At 42.4% G+C, this 21,454-nt stretch overlaps 2 protein-coding genes across 2 annotated transcripts in view; one reads left to right on the top strand and one right to left on the bottom strand.

Moving 5' to 3' along the window:
- The window catches only part of LOC114907519, a 105,209-nt gene that overhangs the window by 9,604 nt on the left and 74,151 nt on the right, over nucleotides 1-21,454 (bottom strand).
- Nucleotides 15-12,425, top strand: ZSCAN31 (zinc finger and SCAN domain containing 31). Its single transcript, XM_029242766.1, has 4 exons — nucleotides 15-161; nucleotides 8,454-8,927; nucleotides 9,735-9,885; nucleotides 10,405-12,425. Exons 2-4 carry the CDS (start codon nucleotides 8,547-8,549, stop codon nucleotides 11,178-11,180), a joined length of 1,308 nt encoding a protein of 435 aa, XP_029098599.1. The 5' UTR covers nucleotides 15-161; nucleotides 8,454-8,546; the 3' UTR covers nucleotides 11,181-12,425.

Raw genomic sequence — 21,454 nt, 5'->3', positions numbered from 1 at the left:
ATCAACCTCCGGAGCTCCTAGAGAGAACAAGATCGCGGAAAAGGCTGCTCGGCTTCAGCAACGGGGCTCAGAACGATGACGCACTTCCGGCCTTTGTGGTTTGTGGGTTCTACGGGCGCTGCTGCCCTTGCCACGGATCCGAAGCTCCCGGGACCCCGAAGGTGAGTCCCAGGCCCCTCGTCCCGATCCTCCTGCCCCGGGAAGATTAAAGTCGGTGACTTGGGGTAGACCGGGAGGGGACGTCTGTGCGGGCGTGGCCTTGCCATCCTCTCGCCGTCGCCTCGACACAGGGCTAAAGCCCCAGTGGAGTAGAAGGAGGTCCCGCCCCTGCCCAGGCGGGGCTTTGTGGTCTTGAGCGGATGTGGGGAGGTGGAGGAGGAGCGTCCGACTGGGAGTCTCGCTCTCTGTCAAAAGCCCGACTCCGTATATACCCATCACTTTTATTTAACAAGTGTTAACATTATACAGTATTTATCGGATCGATTTTTTCTTTAAATGTTTCGAAATAAATTACAAGCATCATGACTTGTCACTTCTAAATAGTTTCGTATGTGCATCTCTGAAAATTAAGGACATTTTACATACATAAATCATAACCCCAGTATCAACACACCCAACTAAACCTAAGCGCATTCCCTAGTATTACCTGACACCTGCTTCATATTCAAATTTCCCCTCGTTGTCCTACAAATGTTTTTTGCAGTTGGTTTGTACCAACTAGGATCCAATTAAAGACCATTCGAAGCATGTAGTTAAGTCTCTTAATTTAAAACAGTCCTATCCTTCCCCTCCCTTCTTCCCATTCTATTTCCTGGTTGAAGGACTTGCGAATCGTCCCGTAGAGTATCTTAATTTCCGGATTTGCCTATTTCCTTGTGGTATTTAAGTTGTTCCTCTTTTCCTTGCCTTTGTGATCAGTTTTCCTTTGGAATTTATTTTGCGACACAGGTGGTTTATGATTTTCATTATCTCTTCGTTGTGCTGATATGCTAATATGCTGAAGCTAATAAGAAAAACGCTCGGGAATTCCCTGGCAGTCCAGTGTTTAGCACTCCGCGCTTCCATCGCAGGGGTCGCGGGTTCAATCCCTGGTCAGGGAACTAAGATCCCGCAAACCGCGGGGCGCTGCCGGGGAAAGAAAGGAAAACGCTCTTTACGCCACGTCATGTTTTAATTTTTTTAGTTCAATTAGGGAGATGAGAACACATCAAATTCTGCAATTGTATCACTCTTTTATCATGTATTTGCTGCCTGACACGTAATAGGCACTTAGTAAATATTTTTGAAGTAAATTCCTTTGCGGGTTACAGGTAATGCACTGAATTTAGGATGAGTTGTCCTACTTCCTCCAGGAGTGTACCTTATGCACATCTTCGAGATTATGGCTTTTATTTCATTCTATTATAATTTTATCTCCATGAGTTATAAACTCCTGTGTATACCCAGCTCTTAGCACAGCTCCATAAATATCTGTCCGAAGACTGTAGCACTTTTTTCAAACAAAAGTTAAGCTGTTTTGCCTTTCAGTTGTATTTTTCAAAGTTAAATTAATTTGATGAATACATTAACATTATACCTAAGTGGCAGTCTTTTGGATCCAGTGCAATAGCCTCCACCACCACGCTTTCAACTTTTGCCTTTTCTGCTTCCACTCTCTTGCCTCCACCTTCATTCCCTCAGCTCGCCTACCATACAGTAGCAGAGCTTCTTAAAACGTAAACCCAGTCTTGTCACTTACCTTCCTAAAAGCCTTCAGTGGCTTTTCAGTGTAATTAGAATTAAAAAATAAACTCCTGTGCCCTGCATGATCTGCCTTGTCTTACCAGCCTAATTTTTTTTTTTTATTTCTTTTTTTGCGGTGTGCGGGCCTCTCACTGCTGTGGCTTCTCCCGTTGCGGAGCACAGGCTCCGGACGCGCAGGCTCAGTGGCCATGGCTCACGGGCCCAGCCGCTCCGCGGCATGTGGGATCTTCCCGGACTGGGGCACGAACCCGTGTCCCCTACATCAGCAGGCGGACTCGCAACCACTGCGCCACCAGGGAAGCCCCCAGCCTAATTTTTGCCACTCTCCTCTCACATGGCTGTAGGCACTCTGCCTCCTTTCATTGTTTTGACCACACCATGCCCTGCCTCAGGGCTTTTGAACAGTTCTCCCCCTGTCCCCCACCTCTACTCTGCAGGGCTCACTCCTTTTTGTTCTTAAGGGCTCACCTCTCACCATCCTATCTTAATAGGTCCTCCATTTATTTGATAACTCAGTGTCTTCCCGGTTAGAGTGAAAGCTCTAGCAACACAGAGACTGGTTCTCTTTGGAACACAGCCAGAAGCCAGGATAGCAGAGGAAATCAAATAGGAAATCTTTGGTTAATATAAATGGCACTAAATTTACTGACTGTGTTTTAAAAATACAAGAGTCTTAAACCTTTTATAGAATTTAATTTCTTTCAATTGTAGAACTGAAGTCCCTGGTAGAACCAAGGTCTCCCTTTCCTTGCTGGCTGCCACTGTGGGACTGGTCTCAGCTTCTTGAGGCTGCCAGCATTCCTTTACTGGTGGCTCCCTCCATCAGCAAGTCAGCAATTGTGTATCTAATCCTTCTCATGCTTCAAATCTCTGACTTCGTCTTCTGCTACCAGCCAGAGAAAACTCTGCTGTTAAAGGAGTTATGTAGTAGGTTAGGCCCACCTAGAGATCTCCTAAGGTCAACTGATAGGTACCTTAATTACATCTTAATTACACCTTTTATCATGTAAACTAACAATCTTAAGTGACATGATGACAATCATAGAGGACGGAGATCATGTGGCGATCTTAGAATTCTGCCTACCACAGTTCCACTGTTTGTTTATCCTGCAGTTGATGGACATTTGGGTTGTTTCTAATTTGGAGCTATTTTGAATAAAGCTGCTCTGAACATTCCTGTAGTTTTAGCTTTTAGTGGACGAAAGCACTTGTTTCTTTGGGGTATATATCCGGGAGTGGAATTACTAGGTCATGGCGTACACATATGTTCAGCTTGTCAAAGAATGATGAGACCATCACTCAATATCTGAAATGAAAAGAGAGCTGGAGAGATCCTGACTAGGAACACCTCACTAGGTACAGAAGAGATTGCTGCTCTTACACAGGCATTTTGAGAAGCATGGAGTTCGGTGGGCTGACATCATCTCTGGGGGCTTTGTTTCATGGGACAAACTGTTGTTGATTAGTTGGCTCTCAGAGCTGTGTTTATTGGAACGAGTCATTACAGATTGGATGATTTTCAAAAGCTATGGGTTGCCACTAATTGATGGACTTACAAAAACATGTTCTCTGAAGTGAATTGTTGATTGATTGAACAGACCAGTTCAGGGCTATTTTATTAAATTAATTTTTATTGGAGTGTAGTTGCTTTACAATGTTGTGTTAGTTTCTCCTGTGCAGCAAAGTGAATCAGCTGTACGTATACATATATCCCCTCTTTTTTGGATTTCCTTCCCATTTACATCAGTTCTGGGCTACTTGATACCACAGCTGCAGAACTTTTTTTATTCTCAAGCTTTAAGAGATAGTTCTAAAGAATTTTCCAAAGTGGTTGTACCCATTAAACTATCATATTAATGTATGAGAGTTCCATTTGCTCCAATTCCTTGCTGATTTACCCTTAAATTATAAGATGTGTATTTACTTTTAGAATTTTTTTAAATGAGGTCTGTTCAGTATTTCTGTTCTCCTGACAACAAGGGCCTTAATACACTCTTTCTACTGAACTGACCATCTACCACATCTTGTTATTATAAAGAATTTTAGTTTTATATTCTTCCCCTTTTGCGTAGTAAAACATTCTCATGTAAAAAAATGTAATACGGGTTATCCATTGAAACATTCCACATCATGCCTGCTCCCTCTGGGATGTTTCCCATCCCCAGAGACAGGTAATGTTGCTTGGGTATCCAATATATATATATATTTTTTCCCTTTTTTAAATACAACTGATAATACTTTTCACAGTGGTTCTTCACCATGCTTTTTTCACTAAATGTATCTTGCCAGTGCTTTCATATCTGTACATAAAGAGCTTCCTCATTTTTAAAAACTGCATAGTAGTAGTCCAATATATGGATTACTCTAATTTATTTAACCAGTCCCGTATTGGTGGACATTTAGGTTGTTTCCAACCTTTTGCCTCACAAACAGTGCTACAGTAAATAACCTTTTATGTACATCATTTTACATGTGAATGAATATATTACTTTACAGGAGGTTTTTTTTCCATAATCATTTAAATTTATTGCCATATTTTGTCAGTTTTTGGACTTATGTTGTTTCCTCTGTTTCATACCTTCTCTCTGAGTTCACTTTTGTTTGCTGAACTACATCCTTCAGTTACTCTCTTAGGAAGGGTTCGTGGTTTGTAAATGGCTTCAGTTTGCTCTATTTATTTATATTTGGCTGGGAGTAAATTCTGTGTTCACAGTCATTTCCCCACTCTGATTGCCTTCTGGACTCCATTAATGAGCACTTTGCTGTGTTTCCTTTGTAGGTAATCTGTCTCTTTTCCTCTGGCAGGTTTTAAGATTGTCTCTTTATCCTCAATAGGCTGCAGTTTCACTATATTATGTCTAGGTGTGCACTCTTGATCTGAGAAGTCAGGCCTTCATTTCTGGAAAATTCTTAATTTTTTTTCTCAACTATTATTTCTCAGTCATTCACTACATTCTCATCTTCTGAAGCTCCTGTATATTAATGTTGTATTTTCTTAACATTTTATATATATAGTATGTATATATATTTATTATATATGTGTATATATATGAAAGAGCAGTTAAGAAGATATATATATATATGAAATATTCTCTCTTTCTTCTTAACTGCTCTTCCATATTTTTCATCTCTGCTGCATTCAGAGTAAAGCCTTCAGTATCGTCTTAAAAATCACTGTTGTTCTTCAGCTGTGTCCGTTCTGTTGTTTATCCTCTAATGCATTTTAAATGTCAAAGTTTTTTCTTAAATCCTAAGATTTCTCATTAGTCCTTTTTTATATCCCAATGTTGCATTTTTTGCCTGTTTTGGTTTCATTATCTCATGTATTTCTCAAAATCACTTATTTAAAAAACTCCTCGGACTATAAAATGAACCTTATAGTCCAAGTGAATTTCTATTCTGATTTGTTGATTATTTTTCTTAGGGTTAGAGTTATTCATGCATTTTGGAATTTAGTTTGTAGGTTTATTTTGTGTGGGCAGCTTTCTGTTTTAGATTTCTCTCTCTTCTTCATTCAGCATTATATTTATTATGTTTAAGACCCTTTCTGGGACTTACACCCAGTGTTTGAGTGTTGCTGCCGCAGGAAGTTCTTAGGGCGGGCAGACCTAGTACGGGGCCAGCAGCTTCAGGGCTTAGTTACTGCAGATGAGACTGGTCCTGTCCCTTGGCCCCTGGGTCCATAGTTTCTGATAAAGCCGTAGCCTGAGCCAGTAGCCTACAGTCTTTTTTTTTTTCCTATCCCCTTTCATGAGTGTGGAAGTCCACTGAAGCCTCTAGCATCAGAAAATATTTCTTCCAAGATTTTCAACTGTCTACTGAATTTGGCCCGTGAATTCAATGGTTTATTTTGTTGGGCCTATTTCCTCTATAAAAAGAGGATATTCAACTTATTAGTACTGCTTTGCTAATAATACCTGGTAGTTTTTTAATGTTTAGCAATTGCTATGGGCCAGGTACCATGCTAAGCTTTTTATATGCATTACCTTATATAATTATCACAGTTCTGTGATAGGGGTGCTTTGGTCAGTCCCATTTTAGAGAGGCCACATGATTTGAACATTAGTCTCTACCTTGCAGTGCTTCTCTAAAGATGATTTTAAAAAACTCAGTCCATTCAGTTTATCAGAGGTGTATCAAGTACAAGAGGCGTCTGGGATCTGTAGCAGGTTGGGACATGGGTGGGAGAGGAGACAGGAGACAAGGGAGGACTAGCTGGTAACATAGGGTAACACATACAGATCCTGGGAGCAGTGGTGGCATAGGGGAGAATAGGAAGAGTGCATTTTCTCTGCCTTCTCCCTTCCCTGCCCTTGCCATGGCTTGATGAAAGGAAAAGGGACGTAGATAGGGAGAATTCACTTATTTATCCAGAAAACAGGGATAAAAACAGAGTTCATGGTGGCACAAGATCAGGAGGTAAATCCTAAGTCCACCAACTGTGGGGAGAGCAGCACAGCGAATGCAGAGGCTGCCCCACCTGGGGCTTTGGGTCTGTGAGGGGTTGCCTGTGGTACTCAAGAGAAAAACCTGATCACCATGGTTTCTCAGTAGCGTTCAGGTTCAGAGCCTATAGTCACAGAACAATTTTTGCCACATTTTTAATAATAGTGGAATCCAATGTAAATTCATAAGAATTCTCAGGCTTACAAGTCTTCCTGGACTGAAGACTCAACAAACCTGATACCCAGATGCTGCAGTAAGGAGTAAAAAATTAGAGTTGATGCTGGACGTGGACAAAGAATAAGACCCACAATCTTTGTAACGCTCTCTATTCTTAACACTACAACATAAGTTGATGTGAATATTGTACTAAAGTCTGTCTCTCCCACTGCAAATCCCATAAAGGCAAGGACCAGGTCTGTTCCCTTTCACTGCTTTGACCTAAGTGCCCGCACTATGCCAGGCATTTAGTAGGCACATGATATTTGAATGAATGGGATAAATACATTTTCCCCCAATAAAGTATAACTGAGAAACTTTTCTCAGTTCTCTCAGACCTTAATGATTCTATTAAAACAGGACTAAAGGGCTTCCCCGGTGGCGCGGTGGTTGAGAGTCCGCCTGCCGATGCAGGGGACGTGGGTTCGTGCCCCGGTCCGGGAAGATCCCGTATGCCCCGGAGCGGCTGGGCTCGTAAGCCATGGCCGCTGAGACTGCGCGTCTGGAGCCTGTGCTCCGCAACGGAAGAGGCCACAACGGTGAGAGGCCCGTGTACTGCAAAAAAAAAAACAAAAAAAAACAGGACTAAAGCCATATATAAAACTTAAATTCCACCGCTAAAGTAAACATTGTATCCGTGTAACCACCATTAAACCTGCCAACTTAAACTGCCACAACCCTACAGCATATTCTTACCATTTTCCTCCTGAATCTTACTCAATATTCCTTTAAAATACAGCTCTAACTCTATGACAGTGAAATAAAAACCTTGATGACCCTCGGTTTTCCATATCGTAAAGTCTAAACATCTTAGCCTAGAGTTCAGGGTTGTTCTCTATTCCGATGAAATGCATCTTTCCAACCTTGTCTCTTGTCATGCATTTTCTCCCCACACGCTATACTCTGTAGTTCAGCCACCAGGACCCCCTGCCTGTCCTTAGAGTCACTGTGCCGTGTAACCTTAAATACCTTTGATTCTGTTGTCTGCTTGGCCTGTCATGTTGAATCTCCTCCCATCACCCTTTCTCTGCCTGACAACTTTCTGTTCGTTATTTTAGGCCTAATTCAAATGTACTTGCCCCTAAGCCACATTCTTTCACTGCTCCATACCCTGTCAGAATTATGTTTTTCCTGCTCATCACTCCCTAGATACTCTGTTGAAGCCTCTATATAGCACTCATCATTTGATATTATGGCTAGTTTTATACGTCCTGTTCTTCCCCTAAAACTACCATATATTGACTATGAGACTTTTAAATCACTACAATTTATTTATTTTCTTAGAATAAGTACTTTATTTGAAATGGCTTAACAATCAGAAAAAATACAGACAGTATTATTTTCCTTCCTGTCTTATTCTGAGTTACCTAGTTCCCTCCCCAGAGGCCACCCCTCTGTATTAGTTTTTCATTGCTATAATAATGTGGTGTAACAATTACAAATTTTTGGCAGCATATAGCAATAAACATTTATTTAGCACATGAGTCTGGGGTTCAGCTGATAGGGGTAGGGCTTTACTTGTATATCTGCAGTCAGCTGTGAATCGTCCAGGCAGCTCTGCAAATCTCAGCTAGGCTCACTTACATGTCTGGGGATTAGCTGGCTGTTAGCTGACCTAGGATGGTCTCATCTGCCCCTCTGGGGTGATTTGGCTCTGTCCTGCATGTTTCTTATCATCTGAAAGCCAGCATATCCTCCTAGTAATTGTAGCAGGCAAGGGCAAGCAAGCCCAATCACACAAGTACTTTTCAAGTCTAGCTTGTATCACACTTGCTAGTAACACACTGGCCAAGTCAAGTCACATGGCTGAGCCCAGAATCACAGTGGGAGGGCACAACAAAGTACATGTCTACAGGGAAGGGTGAAGAATTGGGGTCAGTAATGTATTCTGCCATATGCCTTTTCTTCCAATTTCTAAACGTACAGAAGTAAAATACTATATATACCTTTTATTAACATAAATGATAGCATAATATTTATTGTTCTTATACTTTGTTTTTTTTCCCCATTACTTTTTAATTTCCATTAAGACATATTTTTCTCATCAGGTACATCCTCCTAAAGAAGGTTAAATCAGGGGATCTTAAATCAGTTACCCCTCTGCCTCAGGCTGGAGTGAGCCCTTCTAAGTTAATCCCAGAATGGCTTCCACAGGGGAACAGGATGGACTTAAGATTGTGAAGGTGGAGGAAGACCCTATCTGGGACCAAGGAACCTACCTTAAGGAGAACAGCTTTTCTGGCCAGGAGGCCTCCCGCCAACTTTTTAGGCACTTTTGTTACCAAGAGACTCCTGGTCCCCGAGAAGCACTGAGCCGGCTCCGGGAACTCTGTCATCAGTGGCTGAGGCCAGACACACATACCAAGGAGCAAATCCTGGAGCTCCTGGTGCTGGAGCAGTTCCTGACCATCCTGCCCGAGGAGCTCCAGGCCTGGGTGCAGAAGCACCATCCCGAGAGTGGGGAGGAGGCGGTGGCTGCAGTTGAAGATCTGGAGCGAGAGCTAAGTGAGCCAGAGAACCAGGTGAGAGGAGGAAGATAGGCTCCTGGACACAGAATATTAAACGAAGGGTGAAGTTTGGTGACCCAGGTTGGTTGGCCATAGCCTCATGTATTAGTTCTCTGTTGCTGGGTAACAAATTACCCGCCTCCCTAAGCTTTAATGGCTTGAAAAAACAAATATCTCCCAGTTTCTGAGTCAGGGTTTTGGGAGCCACTTAGGAGGATCTCTCATGAGGTTGCTGTGAAGATGTCAACCAAGACTATAGTCCTCTGAAGACCTGACTACGGCTGGTGGACCCACTTCCAAGATGGCTCACTCCCATGGTTGTTGGTAGGGGGCCTCGGTTCTTCACTGGCTGTTGGCGGGAGGTCTTTACCATATGGGTTTCTCCTTAGGGCTCATTGAGTGTCCTCACAACATGTCAGTTGGCTTCCCCAAGAGACAGACAGAGAAATAGAGAAAGAGAATAAGGATGAAACCACATCCTTTTTACTACTTAGTCTCAGAAGTTATATACAGTCACTTCTGCCATACATTCTATTCAGTAGAAATGAGTCATTTTAAGTACAGCTCTCACTCAAGGACAGAGGAATTAATGGAAGGAGTATCAAAGAACTTATAAACATATTTTTAAACCACCATATCACGTTGGGCCACTCTTGTTCTCCCCCTTCTGCTTTTGGGTGTGGATTTAAACTCTGGGTCTTCCACTGTGCCATTGCTCTACAAAATGTCTCATATGGTTCCATATGATCTCTTTCATTGAGTATTAGCCTGGATTCCTGTAATCCTCCTCTTATGAACCCAAATATACCTACCTGCCTTCAGGCCCCAGACTGTGAACATGGACATTCTGAAGTGCTCTCAGGGGATGCAGTGCATTTGAAGGCCAAGCAGGAATCAACAGCTCTCCAGGTTCAGTCCATGGTGACACAGCTCAAATGTGAATCTTTTGGGCCCCACAAATTTGGAGAACAAGGTAAGGACTTTCACAGGTCCATTCAGGGGATCTCTGGTGGTTCAGTATAGGGTAGTAAAGACTGTGGACTCTGGCACCAAATTGTCTGGGTTGGAATTTAAGCACTGCCACTTAGAAGCTGTGTGACATTGGGCAGGTCAAGTAACCTTCCTGTGCCTTCAGTTTATGCATTTTTAAAAACGGAGATAATCATAATATGGAGTCAAAGAGTCATTTGAAGATTTAATAAATTAATATACATAAAACACTTAGAACAGTTCCTGCTTCCTAGTAAGCATTCCACAGTGCCTGCTTGAGTACATCCTCTCTGGAAGCCTCGCCTTCTCTGGGTGACCCCCTCCAGCCATTTCAGCAGGTGCTGATGACCCCTTACTCTGTTGGTCTCAATATCTCCATTTAGGTCTTCTTTGGATTCCTAGAATATGTGTGCTTGATATGGATCTTCCTGTTCCCCATCCTGTGGTTATACTCTTTCATGAAGGAAAGAGATGACATTGTTTGATCTATTTGTTATTCTAGATGGTGAAACTGTACTTGAAAACCAGGACTTGGCATCGAAACAAGAAGTCTTAAAAGAAACGGGACATTTTGAGAATAGCAGACTCCAAAGAGATGTTCCTTTAGATTCTAAGTACAGAGAAACTTGTAAACCTGAGAGCAAGGTAGAAAAGCAGAGGGGACATCCCACTGGAGAGAGACGTCACAGGTGCAATGAATGTGGGAAAAGCTTTACTCAGAGTTCAGTTCTCATTCAGCACCAGAGAATCCACACTGGGGAGAAGCCATATGAATGTGAAGAATGTGGAAAGACCTTCAGCCAGAGGTCAGGCCTGGTTGAACATCAGCGGAGCCACTCTGGAGAGAAACCCTATCAATGTAAGGATTGTGGGAAAGCCTTCAGTGCCAGCAATGGCCTCATTAGACACAGAAGGATCCACACAGGGGAAAAACCATATGAATGTGAAGAGTGTGGGAGAGCCTTCCGCCTGAGCTCATACCTTGTTCAGCATCAGAGGATACACACTGGAGAGAAGCGCTATCGCTGTAACGAGTGTGGTAAAGCCTTCAGCCAGAATGCGGGGCTTTTCCAGCACCTCCGAATCCACACTGGTGAGAAACCCTATCAATGCAGTCAGTGCAGTAAAAGCTTTAGTAGGCGAACACTCCTTATAAAGCATCAGAGAAGCCACACTGGAGAGAGACCGTATGAGTGTGATGAGTGTGGGAAAGCCTTCAGTCATCATTGCAACCTCATTAGGCATTTTAGAATCCATACTGTTGCCAAACTGGACTAATCCCATGGACCACCAGGGCCCCTAAATGAGGTGATCTTGGAAAGTAAGATTTTCAAGTGGCTAATTTTGCTCTTATGAAATTTATTTTGCTTTGGAGTGTGTGGCTTTTCTGCAGACCAAGTGCTGCTGTCTCCTGGGTGGATGACTGTTGGCAGTTGCTTGGCAACCTCCTTCTTCCCTATCCGTTGGTTCATTTCTAACAATTTCTCTTAAAGGGACCAAATCTTACCTGGAGATAAATTGGTATGGAGGGGCCGTTATTGAGTAATATTTAATATTGAATAACTCTAAATGACTAGCAATTGTGTATACTTTTTTTTTAAGATTGGGTACATTCAAAAGATATTCAGAGATGAGCCCTTTTTTTTTGTAAAAGTGACATTTTAAACACAAGATTTGGGGGAATAAGAATCATTCCCATTCCCATAGGAAATCATTGCCACAGTCTCCCCAGGAATTTAATGGATGATTTCTTTGTTGCTTTCATCGGAATGGGTGGCAAACTCATTTATTAAGCAGCATTACCCATGGTGTGAAACCTATAGATTTGATGGTTTAGAAATCCATATCCCATTTTGATATCTAACTCCAAATTCCCAGTGCAGGTCATTACCATATTAAGGTTTCCATTTTTGTTATAAATAACGAATAAGATGATACTTTAAAACCTTTGCAGTGTGCTGGTTTTATTCATAGCCTTTTCTGCCACTGCCTTTTGAAGGCTAGTCAGCAACTTGGAGGGCCATTGCGAGCAGCATCATTGAGACTCTATCAAGAAAAGGAGCCTCTGACCTCGGGCAGCTTGCTGCTTAACTGGGGAGTCCAGCTTTCTCAGGCCATTTACTGTCAGGGTTAAACACACAAATCTGGCACCACACTGTGTAGGTTCATTACCTGCCTTTCCATCTGTGAGCTGTGTGACTTCGGGCAGTTTAATTAAATGCCCCTATGCTACAGTCTCCCTGTCTGTAAGATAGGGGATAAGAGTACCTTTCTCATAGGGAACATAAGAATAAATTAATACAAACTTGTAAAGCACTGAAAACATAACTCTCAATAAACGTGCACTATGATTTACATAAAGAAATAATACCATCTAATGAATGTAGGTGGAATTGTAAGTATCATGCTTGAACGAAATAGAATGTTAAACGCCTCTGCTGACAGTCTCATTATACTTTTCTCCACAGTCAAAATCTGAATCAGAATTTCAAAAGAAAGGAAATAAAAGTTCAACCTAAAAGTATACTGTACTAAATATGTCTTCAAAGTCTATTTTTAAAAAGTTAAAGAAGTCTATATATGTGTGTGTATATGTATATGCATATGTATATATATTTGGTTTTCCTTATAGCTTAGGGACCATAACAACAACCAAAAAACTCTAAAATTCCTTGACCCTTTCATTTGTAAATAGAACAGTGGCTAAATGCAGACTACATAGAATAGTGCTTATTGAATTTGTTTTTTTTTTTGGCTGCACTGCGTGACATGTGGGATCTTAGTTCCCCAGCCAGGAATCAAACCCATGCACCCTGCAGTGGAAGTATGGAGTCTTAACCACTGGACCACCAGGGAAGTCCCTAGAATAGTGCTTACTGGATTTTAAAGTATCTACAAATCACCCGAGATCTTGTTAAAATACAGATTCTAATTCAGAAGGTAGCCCAGGAATCTGCATTTTCAGTATGCTCCCAGTGATGCTGATGCTGTTGGTTCATGGAACACACTTTGAGTATCAAGGCCCCAGACAGTCCTGATGGTCCTTGTAATCAGTTAGAGGTGCCAGCAAATCCATTTCCTTCCCATCCTTCTTCCACCTGCAACCTCTGCCTCAGCATGTTGCCCCTATACCTGTGCTCCCCACTGCCTACCCCACCCCCAGAGGAGTGAGATGCCCCAGAAGTGCAATGGGCAGGTGGGCTGAGGTGGGTTTGGGAAACCAGGCAGTGTTCTCTGCTCTAGCATAGGCAGATTCAGCCAAATCTTTACTCGGGAAGTCTAAGCAGTTCCTGTAAACGTTTGCTTTAGGAAAAAGCCACTGCTACAGAGCTTCCGCTCTGCCTCCTCCCTCCCCTTCACGTGAGCTCCCGGGGTGAGGGGAAAGCAGCTGTTGCATGTTTAGAGCACAGTGCAGACCTGTAGTCCTCCCTGTGCTCCCTGAGCATCTCAGGACACAGGGACAAAGTCTCAGCCGCCGTGTCCTTATCTAGGCTGCTACTACAGACCACACTCACCTTCAACACTGAATTTCAGTTTGGTCTCTCTGAGACTCCAATCCCAGTGCTCAGACAGCCCCTTCCTCTCTCACCTACCCAGAAAGGCAAAGAAAAGCTCACAGAGGAGAAAGCAGTCACAAAAGAGGCCCAAGGAGTAAAGGAGAAAAGCAAAGGGGAGGAGAGGCCTCGAGACGGGAAGGGAGAGACGGGGGAGAAGAGAGGGCCTGATAGGGTAAGCCTGCAGCAAAGAGAAAGTTGAAGGGAGAATTTGGGAATGTTGCAGTTTTTTTTCAGTTTCTCTTTCATCAATCTAGTCCAAAGTGTTATAGGCGCTGATACCACTCCCCTCCATTCAGCCTCATTGACAGTGTCATGAAGGATTTTCAGTGCCTGTGATCAGCGGAGCACCTAGAGAAGAAGGGAAGTTCAGGCAGTGAACAGGGCACTCAGCCACTCGGCAGGGATTTGGGACACAGCAGAGAACCCTGCCTGAGAAAAACAGTAAGTATAATACATAAACGATATAGTGTAATATATAGGTGATACAGTGCTTTGGAAACAGAAGAAAGTGGAGCAGGATAAAGGAGTGAGGTTTCATTATCTAGGGTGGTCAGGGGAGGCTTCGTTAAGAGGCATTTGAGCTAAGATACAGAGCAGATGAGGGAGTCAGCTCAGTGCTACCTGGGAGGGTAATCCAGGAAGTGGGACCAGCTGGTGAAAAGGCCTCAGGGTATAGACTAAAAAGCTTTCCCATGGGGTTTCTCAGATGATCCTCACAATCACCCAGAGAAGAGCAAGGCGTGGGTATTTACCATTCACATTTACAGTTGAGTTAACTGAGCTTGGTGACATGAAGTGATTGCCCAACGTCGCATGCCTGGGAGGTGACAGTTGTCTGTATTTGAGACTGACTCTCTGTCTAGTGATCTTTCCTATTAAGCATCCAGAAACTTTGTTTCCGTACCTGGAAAGTTATTATTCTTCCTTATCTAGAAAACATAGGTGTTGCCACATAAGTAGTTGTCAAGTAATTATTTTGTGTGACTAGCTGTGTCCTGAAAGTATTGGGAGAGGGGGTGGTGCACATACCCTGTTGGTGCACAAGAGGAAGAAATGGATAGACTCCTGGAGGTCAGGTGATGTTAATGTGGGGTGGGAGACACGGGGAGTGAGGGTGGCCAGGTGCAGGCACTCCGCAGGCAACTAGAGCCTGATGGGAAGGAAGGGCGGGGAAAGCCGCGGGGTGGGAGATTGAGTGTCTTGGTAGCAGGGCGCTGCTGTGGTTTGTCCCTGTCCACTAGTGTTGCTGTGGACGAGTTACTTCACCTCTCTGTGCCCAAGTGGAAAGACAAGAAGGCCAGGCGGGTGTGTGGAGCTCTCAGGGGTAAGGCAATGCAGGCGACCCTTTCTCTGGGTCTCTCGGTGCTGCTCCTCAGATCGCCAAATGAAATTCACTTGTGGGGCAAGTCGGGGGCAGGATGGGGTGGGGCTAGGAAATGGAAGGGAAGAGCCAGGCTTGTATGGAACAGGAACAGGAGGTCCCAGGATTTGGGGGCAGCGGGGGAAGGGGGACAGTTTCCTATTGGCCTCTTTGCACTGGATGGGCCCAAAGCGTGGAGGCCGACAACATGAAACAGCTTCCGAGCGGCCTAAAGAGACAGCGGAAGTGTCAGCCTAGCGGAGCGGAGAGAGGGTCCGCGGTGCTCCTTCGGCCCAAGTCCCAAGGCCCCACCGGCGTTTCAAGAGTCTCGGTCGCGGGTCGGCCGGGTTCAGGTGAGTCCCCGGGCGAGCGGGACGGGCGGGGGCGGTGCATCGGGCTCCAGACTAAAATCCAGGAAAGAGGGCGCGCAGTGCGGGGTGCGCCAAGAACCAAGGCCGGCCTTCCAGGAATAGATATACCACGACTACTAATAGATACTTCTGTAGCGCTCACCACGAGCCTGGCACTGTTCTAATCGCTTAACAGGTAGTAACTCATTTAATCGTCAAAAAATGGTGTGTATACGGGAATTCCCTGGCGGTCCAGTGGTTAGGACTCCGCACTTTCACTGCCGAGGGCCTGGGTTCAATCCCTGGTCGGGAAACTAAAATCCCGCAAACCGAGGGGCGTGGCCAAAAAAAAATCTATATATTATCAACTCCATGTTAAAGAGGGTGAAACTGAGGCACGGAGAGGTTAAGTCACTCGCTCAAGGTCACACAGCTTGAAGGTCCCCTTTGTGCTCTTGACCCCATTTCAGTAAGAAGCTATAAAGTATTACATCAGTGCTGTCAAGGCTGTACTGGATTCCGTTTTAACTGCTACCCTAGTTAGAATTGAGAGCCCCGTTTCTTTAGCAGTTCTACTGATAGACACTGAGGTTGTGTCCTGTTTTCACTATTAGGAACAACACTGCAGTGCCAGGTCGTGCACTTGCCTCCTTGAGCACAAGTGTTAAGTGCAGAACCATAGCATATGCACATATTTTAAAAGCTTTTTTTTCTAATTACAAAGAATTTAAAACGTTGACAAAGACTGAAAGAATAATATGAACCCTTACATGCTCACCCACCTTCAACAGTTAGCAGCTCTTGACCAGTCTTGTATCATGTGTGTCCCCATCCACCCACTCCCTTCCCTTGTTATTTTGAAGCAAAAACATATACTGTTTTACCTGTAAATATTCCAGTATGTATCTCTAACAAATACTTTTTAAAACATAGGCATAATACCTTTATCTCATAAAAGCTTAATAATTATTCCTTATGTCATTACATATCCAGTAAGTGCTTACATTCCAATTTTTATTATCGTATATATATGCTTAGTTAAATATATATATCATATATATATAAATGTTTAGTTGAATCAGTGTCCCCATTATGTCTACAAAATGTGTTTGACTGGTAGGTCTTGTCTATTTTTTTGTTTGTTTTTGGCTGCGTTGGGTCTTGGTTGCTACCAGCGGGCTTTCTCTAGCTGCGGCGGGCGGGGCTACTCTTTGTTGCCGTGGGTGGGCTTATTGCGGTGGCTTCTCTTGTTGTGGAGCACGGGCTTTAGACGCGCAGGCTTCACTAGTTGCGGCGCGTGGGCTCGGTAGTTGTGGCTTGCGGGCTTAGTTGCTTCACGGCATGTGGGATCTTCCCGGATCAGGGCTCGAACCTGTGTCCCCTGCGTTGGCAGGCGGATTCTTAACCACTGCGCCACCAGGGAAGTCCCTCTTGTCTCTTTTAATTGGATTTCTGCTCCATTTCTTTCTTCCCATTGCATAGTATTTCCTGGGCGTGGGGGTTGTTTATCCTGTAGTTGCCCCCCAGTATGCATTTTGACAAATGCTTCCCTGTGGTGTACTTTCACATCTTTCTCTGTTTCTACTTCCTGGGAGTTGGTAGTTCAGTCTGGAGGCTTGAACGTATTCAGGTTCAGCCTTTCTGGCAAGACCACTTAATCGTGGTGTCACTTTCTTCCATCAAGAAAGAATGTCTGGTTTCTCTTTGTGATGTTAGCAGCCACTGATGAATAGTGTCTCCACTAATTCATAATTGGTGGCAAAATCACAATATTCTAATTATATCATTCCTTCTTTATTCACTCGAAGAATACTTTTTTTTTGGCTGCGCGGCCTGGCTTGCGGGAGTTTTCAGTTCCCTGACCAGTGATCGAACCCGGGACCTTGGCAGGGAAAGCATGGAGTCCTAACCACTGGACCGTCAGGGAATTCCCTAGAAGAATACATTTATTAAAAGAAACTTTTTCTTATCATCTATTTGGTTACCAAGTGTTATAATTCACATGGAAAAGGCAGGATAAATCCTTGATTGTTTTCTTTTATTTACCAGTTTTCAGAATAGTTAGTTGGTGACCAATCCAGTTTTTTAAAATAAGAGTAATTATGAATTCATGGATGTAAACATCCTTAAAGTGTTTCAATCCACTGCTGTCATTATCTTTACTGATGCTCAAATTTTCCCATCTTCAAGTGGGAAGTTCTTCAAGTTGGCTTCTGACATTAGACCCTCATAGTCAGGAACTTCCTTGCTTTATGGTGACAAGATGTTTCAGGCTTATGTCATATAATTCCTGCCTCAGATCTGTATTCAGCCATTTCTCCAAGGAGCCTTGGTTTCTTCTTGGGGAAACAGAATTTCAAGACCACAAATTGGATGCCAGGGGATGTTCACTGTTTCTAAGCCTTTTTAGTAGAAAGACCTAGGGCATCTATATTTTATTGATACTTCCAATTAAAATTCAGGACTATAGGGTGTTTACTTCTCTTACATTTGTATCTCCTTTTGTGTTAGTTATTTCTATTTCAAAACTTAGTAGTTTAAAACAACACACATTATCTCATAGTTTTCATGTGTCAGGAATCCAGGTATGGCTCAACTGGGTCCTCTGCTTCACAGTCTCTCAAGACTGAAATCAAGGTGTTAAACAGGGCTAGTGTCTCATCAGAAGGCTTGACTGGGGAAGGATCTGCTTCCAAGTTCACATAGTTGTTGACAGGATTCTGTTCCTTGAGGGTTCTTGGACTGAGGGCCTTATTTACTCAGTTACTTGCTGGATGTTGACAAGAGGGCCATGTAGGCCTCTTTAACATGGCTGCCTTTATATACTTTAAAATTTTTATTGAAGTATAGTTGATTTATAATGTGTTAATTTTTGCTGTACAGCAAAGTGATTCAGTTATATATATATATATATTCTTTTTCATATTCTTTTCCATTATGGTTTATCAGAGGATATTGAATATAGTTCCCTGTGCTATAAATAGGACTTTGTTTCTGGGTTGTTGTTGTTTATTGTTTTATTTTTATTTATTTATTTTTAGATTTCAGTTCCTATGGATTTTTAAAAAAATTTTTATTTTATATTGGAGTATAGTTGATTAACAATGTTGTGTTGGTTTTAGGTGTACAGCAAAGTGATTCAGTTATACATATACATGTATCTTTTCTTTTTCAAATTCTTTTCCCATTTAGTTTATTACAGAGTATTGAGCAGAGTTCCTTTTGCTATATGGTAGGTCCTTGTTGGTTATCTATTTTAAATATATGTGTACATGTATATCTCCAAACTCCCAGTCTATCCTTCCCCCCCACCCATCCCCCCGGTAACCATAAGTTCATTCTCTAAGTCTGTGACTCTATTTCCATTTTATAAATAAGTTCATTTGTATCAATTTTTTTTTAGATTCTGCATATCAGTGATATCACATGATGTTTGTTTTTCTCTGACTTACTTCACTTAGTATGATAATCTACAAGTCTAACCATGTTGCTGCAAATGGCATTATTTCATTCTCTTTAATGGCTGAGTAATATTCCATTGTATATATGTACCACATCTTGTTTATCCATTTATCTGTTGATGGACATTTAGGTTGTTTCCATGACCTGACTATTGTAAATAGTGCTGCAATGAACACTGGGGTGCATGTATCCTTTTGAACCATGCTTTTCTCCAGATATATGCCCAGGATTGGGATTGCAGGATCATATGATAGTTCTATTTTTAGTTTCTTAAGGAACCTCCATACTGTTCTCCACAGTAGCTGTACCAATTTACATTCCCACCAACAGCATAGGAGGGTTCCCTTTTCTCCACACCCTCTCCAGCATTTATTGTTTGTAGACTTTTTGATGATGGCCATTCTGACTGGTGTGAGGTGATATCTCATAGTTTTTTGGGTTTTTTTTCTGGCCATGCTGTGCAGCTTGCAGGATCTTAGTTCTCCAACCAGGGATGGAACCCGGGCCCCCAGCATTGGAAGCACGGAGTCCTAACCACTGGACCACCAGGGAATTCCCTCGTTGTAGTTTTGATTTGCATTTCTCTAATAATTAGCGATGTTGAGCATCTTTTCAGGTACCCCTTGGCCATCTGTATGTCTTCTTTGGAGAAATGTCTATTTAGGTCTTTTGCCATTTTTTGATTGGGTTGTTTATTTTTTCATATTGAGGCACATGAGCTGTTTGTAAATTTTAGAGATTAATCCCTTGTCTGTCACACTGTTTGCAAATATTTTCTCCTATTCTGTGGGTTGTCATTTCATTTTGTTTATGATTTCCTTTGCTATACACAAGCTTTTGAGTTTAATTAGGTCCCATCTGTTTATTTTTGGTTTTATTTCCATTACTCTAGGAGATGGATCAAAAAAGATATTGCTTTGATTTATATGAAAGAGTGCTCTGCTTATGTTTTCCTCTAAGAGTTTTACAGTATCCAGTCTTACATTTAGGTCTTTAACCCATTTTGAGTTTATTTTTGTCTATGGTGTTTAAGAATGTTCTAATTTTATTTTTTTACATATAGCTGTCCAGTTTTCCCAGAGCCATTTATTGAATAGACTGACTTTTCTCCATTGTATAGTCTTGCCTCCTTTGTCATAGATTAATTGACCATAGGTGCATGGGTTTATTTCTGGGCTTTCTGTCCTGTTCCAGTGATCTATATTTCTGTTTTTGTGCCAGTACCATACTGTTTTGATGACTGTAGCTTTTTAGTATAGTCTGAAGTCTGGGAGCTTGATTCCTCTGGCTCCATTTTTCTTTCTCAATATTGCTTTGGCTATTCGGGGTCTTTTGTGTCTCCATACAAATTTTAAGATTTTTTTGTTCTAGTTTTGTGAAAAATGCCATTGATAATTTGATAGGGATTGCACTGAATCTGTAGATTGCCTTGGATAGTAAAGTCATTTCGATAATACTGATTCTTCCAATCTAAGAACATGGTATATCTTTCCATCTATTTGTGTCATCTTCCATTTCTTTCATCAGTGTCTTATAGTTTTCGGAGTACAGGTCTTTTGCCTCCTTAGGTAGGTTTATTCCTAGGTATTTTATTCTTTTTGATGCGATGGCAAATGGGATTGTTTCTTTAATTTGTTTCTGAACTTTCATTGTTATTGTATAGAAATGCGACAGATTTCTGTGTATTAATTTTGTATCCTGCAACTTTACTGAATTCATTGATGAGCTCTAGCAGTTTTCTGGTAGCATCTTTAGGGTTTTCCATGTATAGTATCATGTCATCTGCAAACAGTGACAGTTTTTGTTTTTTCTTTTTAATTTTATTATTATTTGGCTGCATCGGGTCTAGTTGTGGCATGTGGGATCTTTGTTGCAGCATACGGGATCTTTGTTGCAGTATGCGGGATCTATTGTTGTGGTGCATGGGCTTCTCTAGTTGCGGTGCGCAGGCTTCTCTCTGGCTGTGGTGCACAGGCTCAGTAGTTGTGGTGCATGGGCTCTCTAGTTGCAGCATGTGGGCTTCTCTCTAGTTGTGGCATGCGGGCTTCAGAGCGTGCGGGCTCAGTAGTTGCAGTGTATGGGCTCACTAATTGTGGCATGTGGGCTCTACAGCACGTGAGCTTAGTTGCCCCGCAGCATGTGGGATCTTAGTGCCCTGATCAGGGATTGAACCTGCGTCTCCTGCATTGGAAGGCGGATCCTTAACCACGGGACCACCAGGGAAGTCCCAAATAGTGACAGTTTTACTTATTCTTTTCCAAATTGGAATTCCCTTTATTTCTTTTTCTTCTCTGCCATGGCTAGGACTGCCAAAACTATGTTGCATAATAGCATTGAGAGTGGACATCCTTGTCTTTTTCCTGATCTTAAAGGAAATGCTTTCACCTTTTCACTGTTGAGTATGATGTTAGCTGTAGGTTTATCATTTATGGCCTTGATTATGTTGAGGTATGTTCACTGTATGCCCACTTTCTGGAGAGTTTTTAATCATAATTGGGTGTTGAATTTTGTCAAAAGCTTTTTCTGCATCTATTGAATGATCATATAGTTTTTATTCTTCAATTTGTTGATGTGGTGTATCACACTGACTGATTTGCAGATACTGAAAAATCCTTGCATCCCTAGGATATATCCCAGTTGATCATGGCGTATGATCCATTTGAAGTATTGTTGGATTCAGTTTGCTAGTATTTTGTTGAGCATTTTTGCATCTATGTTCATCAGTGATATTAGCCTGTAATTTTCTTTTTTTCCTTCCTTCCTTCCTTCCTTCCTTCCTTCCTTCCTTCCTTCCTTCCTTCCTTCCTTCCTTCCTTCCTTCCT

The sequence above is a fragment of the Monodon monoceros genome, unplaced genomic scaffold (assembly GCF_005190385.1).
Source record: "Monodon monoceros isolate NGI ecotype Baffin Bay Population unplaced genomic scaffold, NGI_Narwhal_1 Super_Scaffold_3, whole genome shotgun sequence".
NCBI classification, from domain to species: domain Eukaryota; kingdom Metazoa; phylum Chordata; class Mammalia; order Artiodactyla; family Monodontidae; genus Monodon; species Monodon monoceros.
The sequence above is the reverse complement of the archived record's forward strand: the minus strand, read 5'-3'. Positions and strand labels throughout refer to the sequence as shown.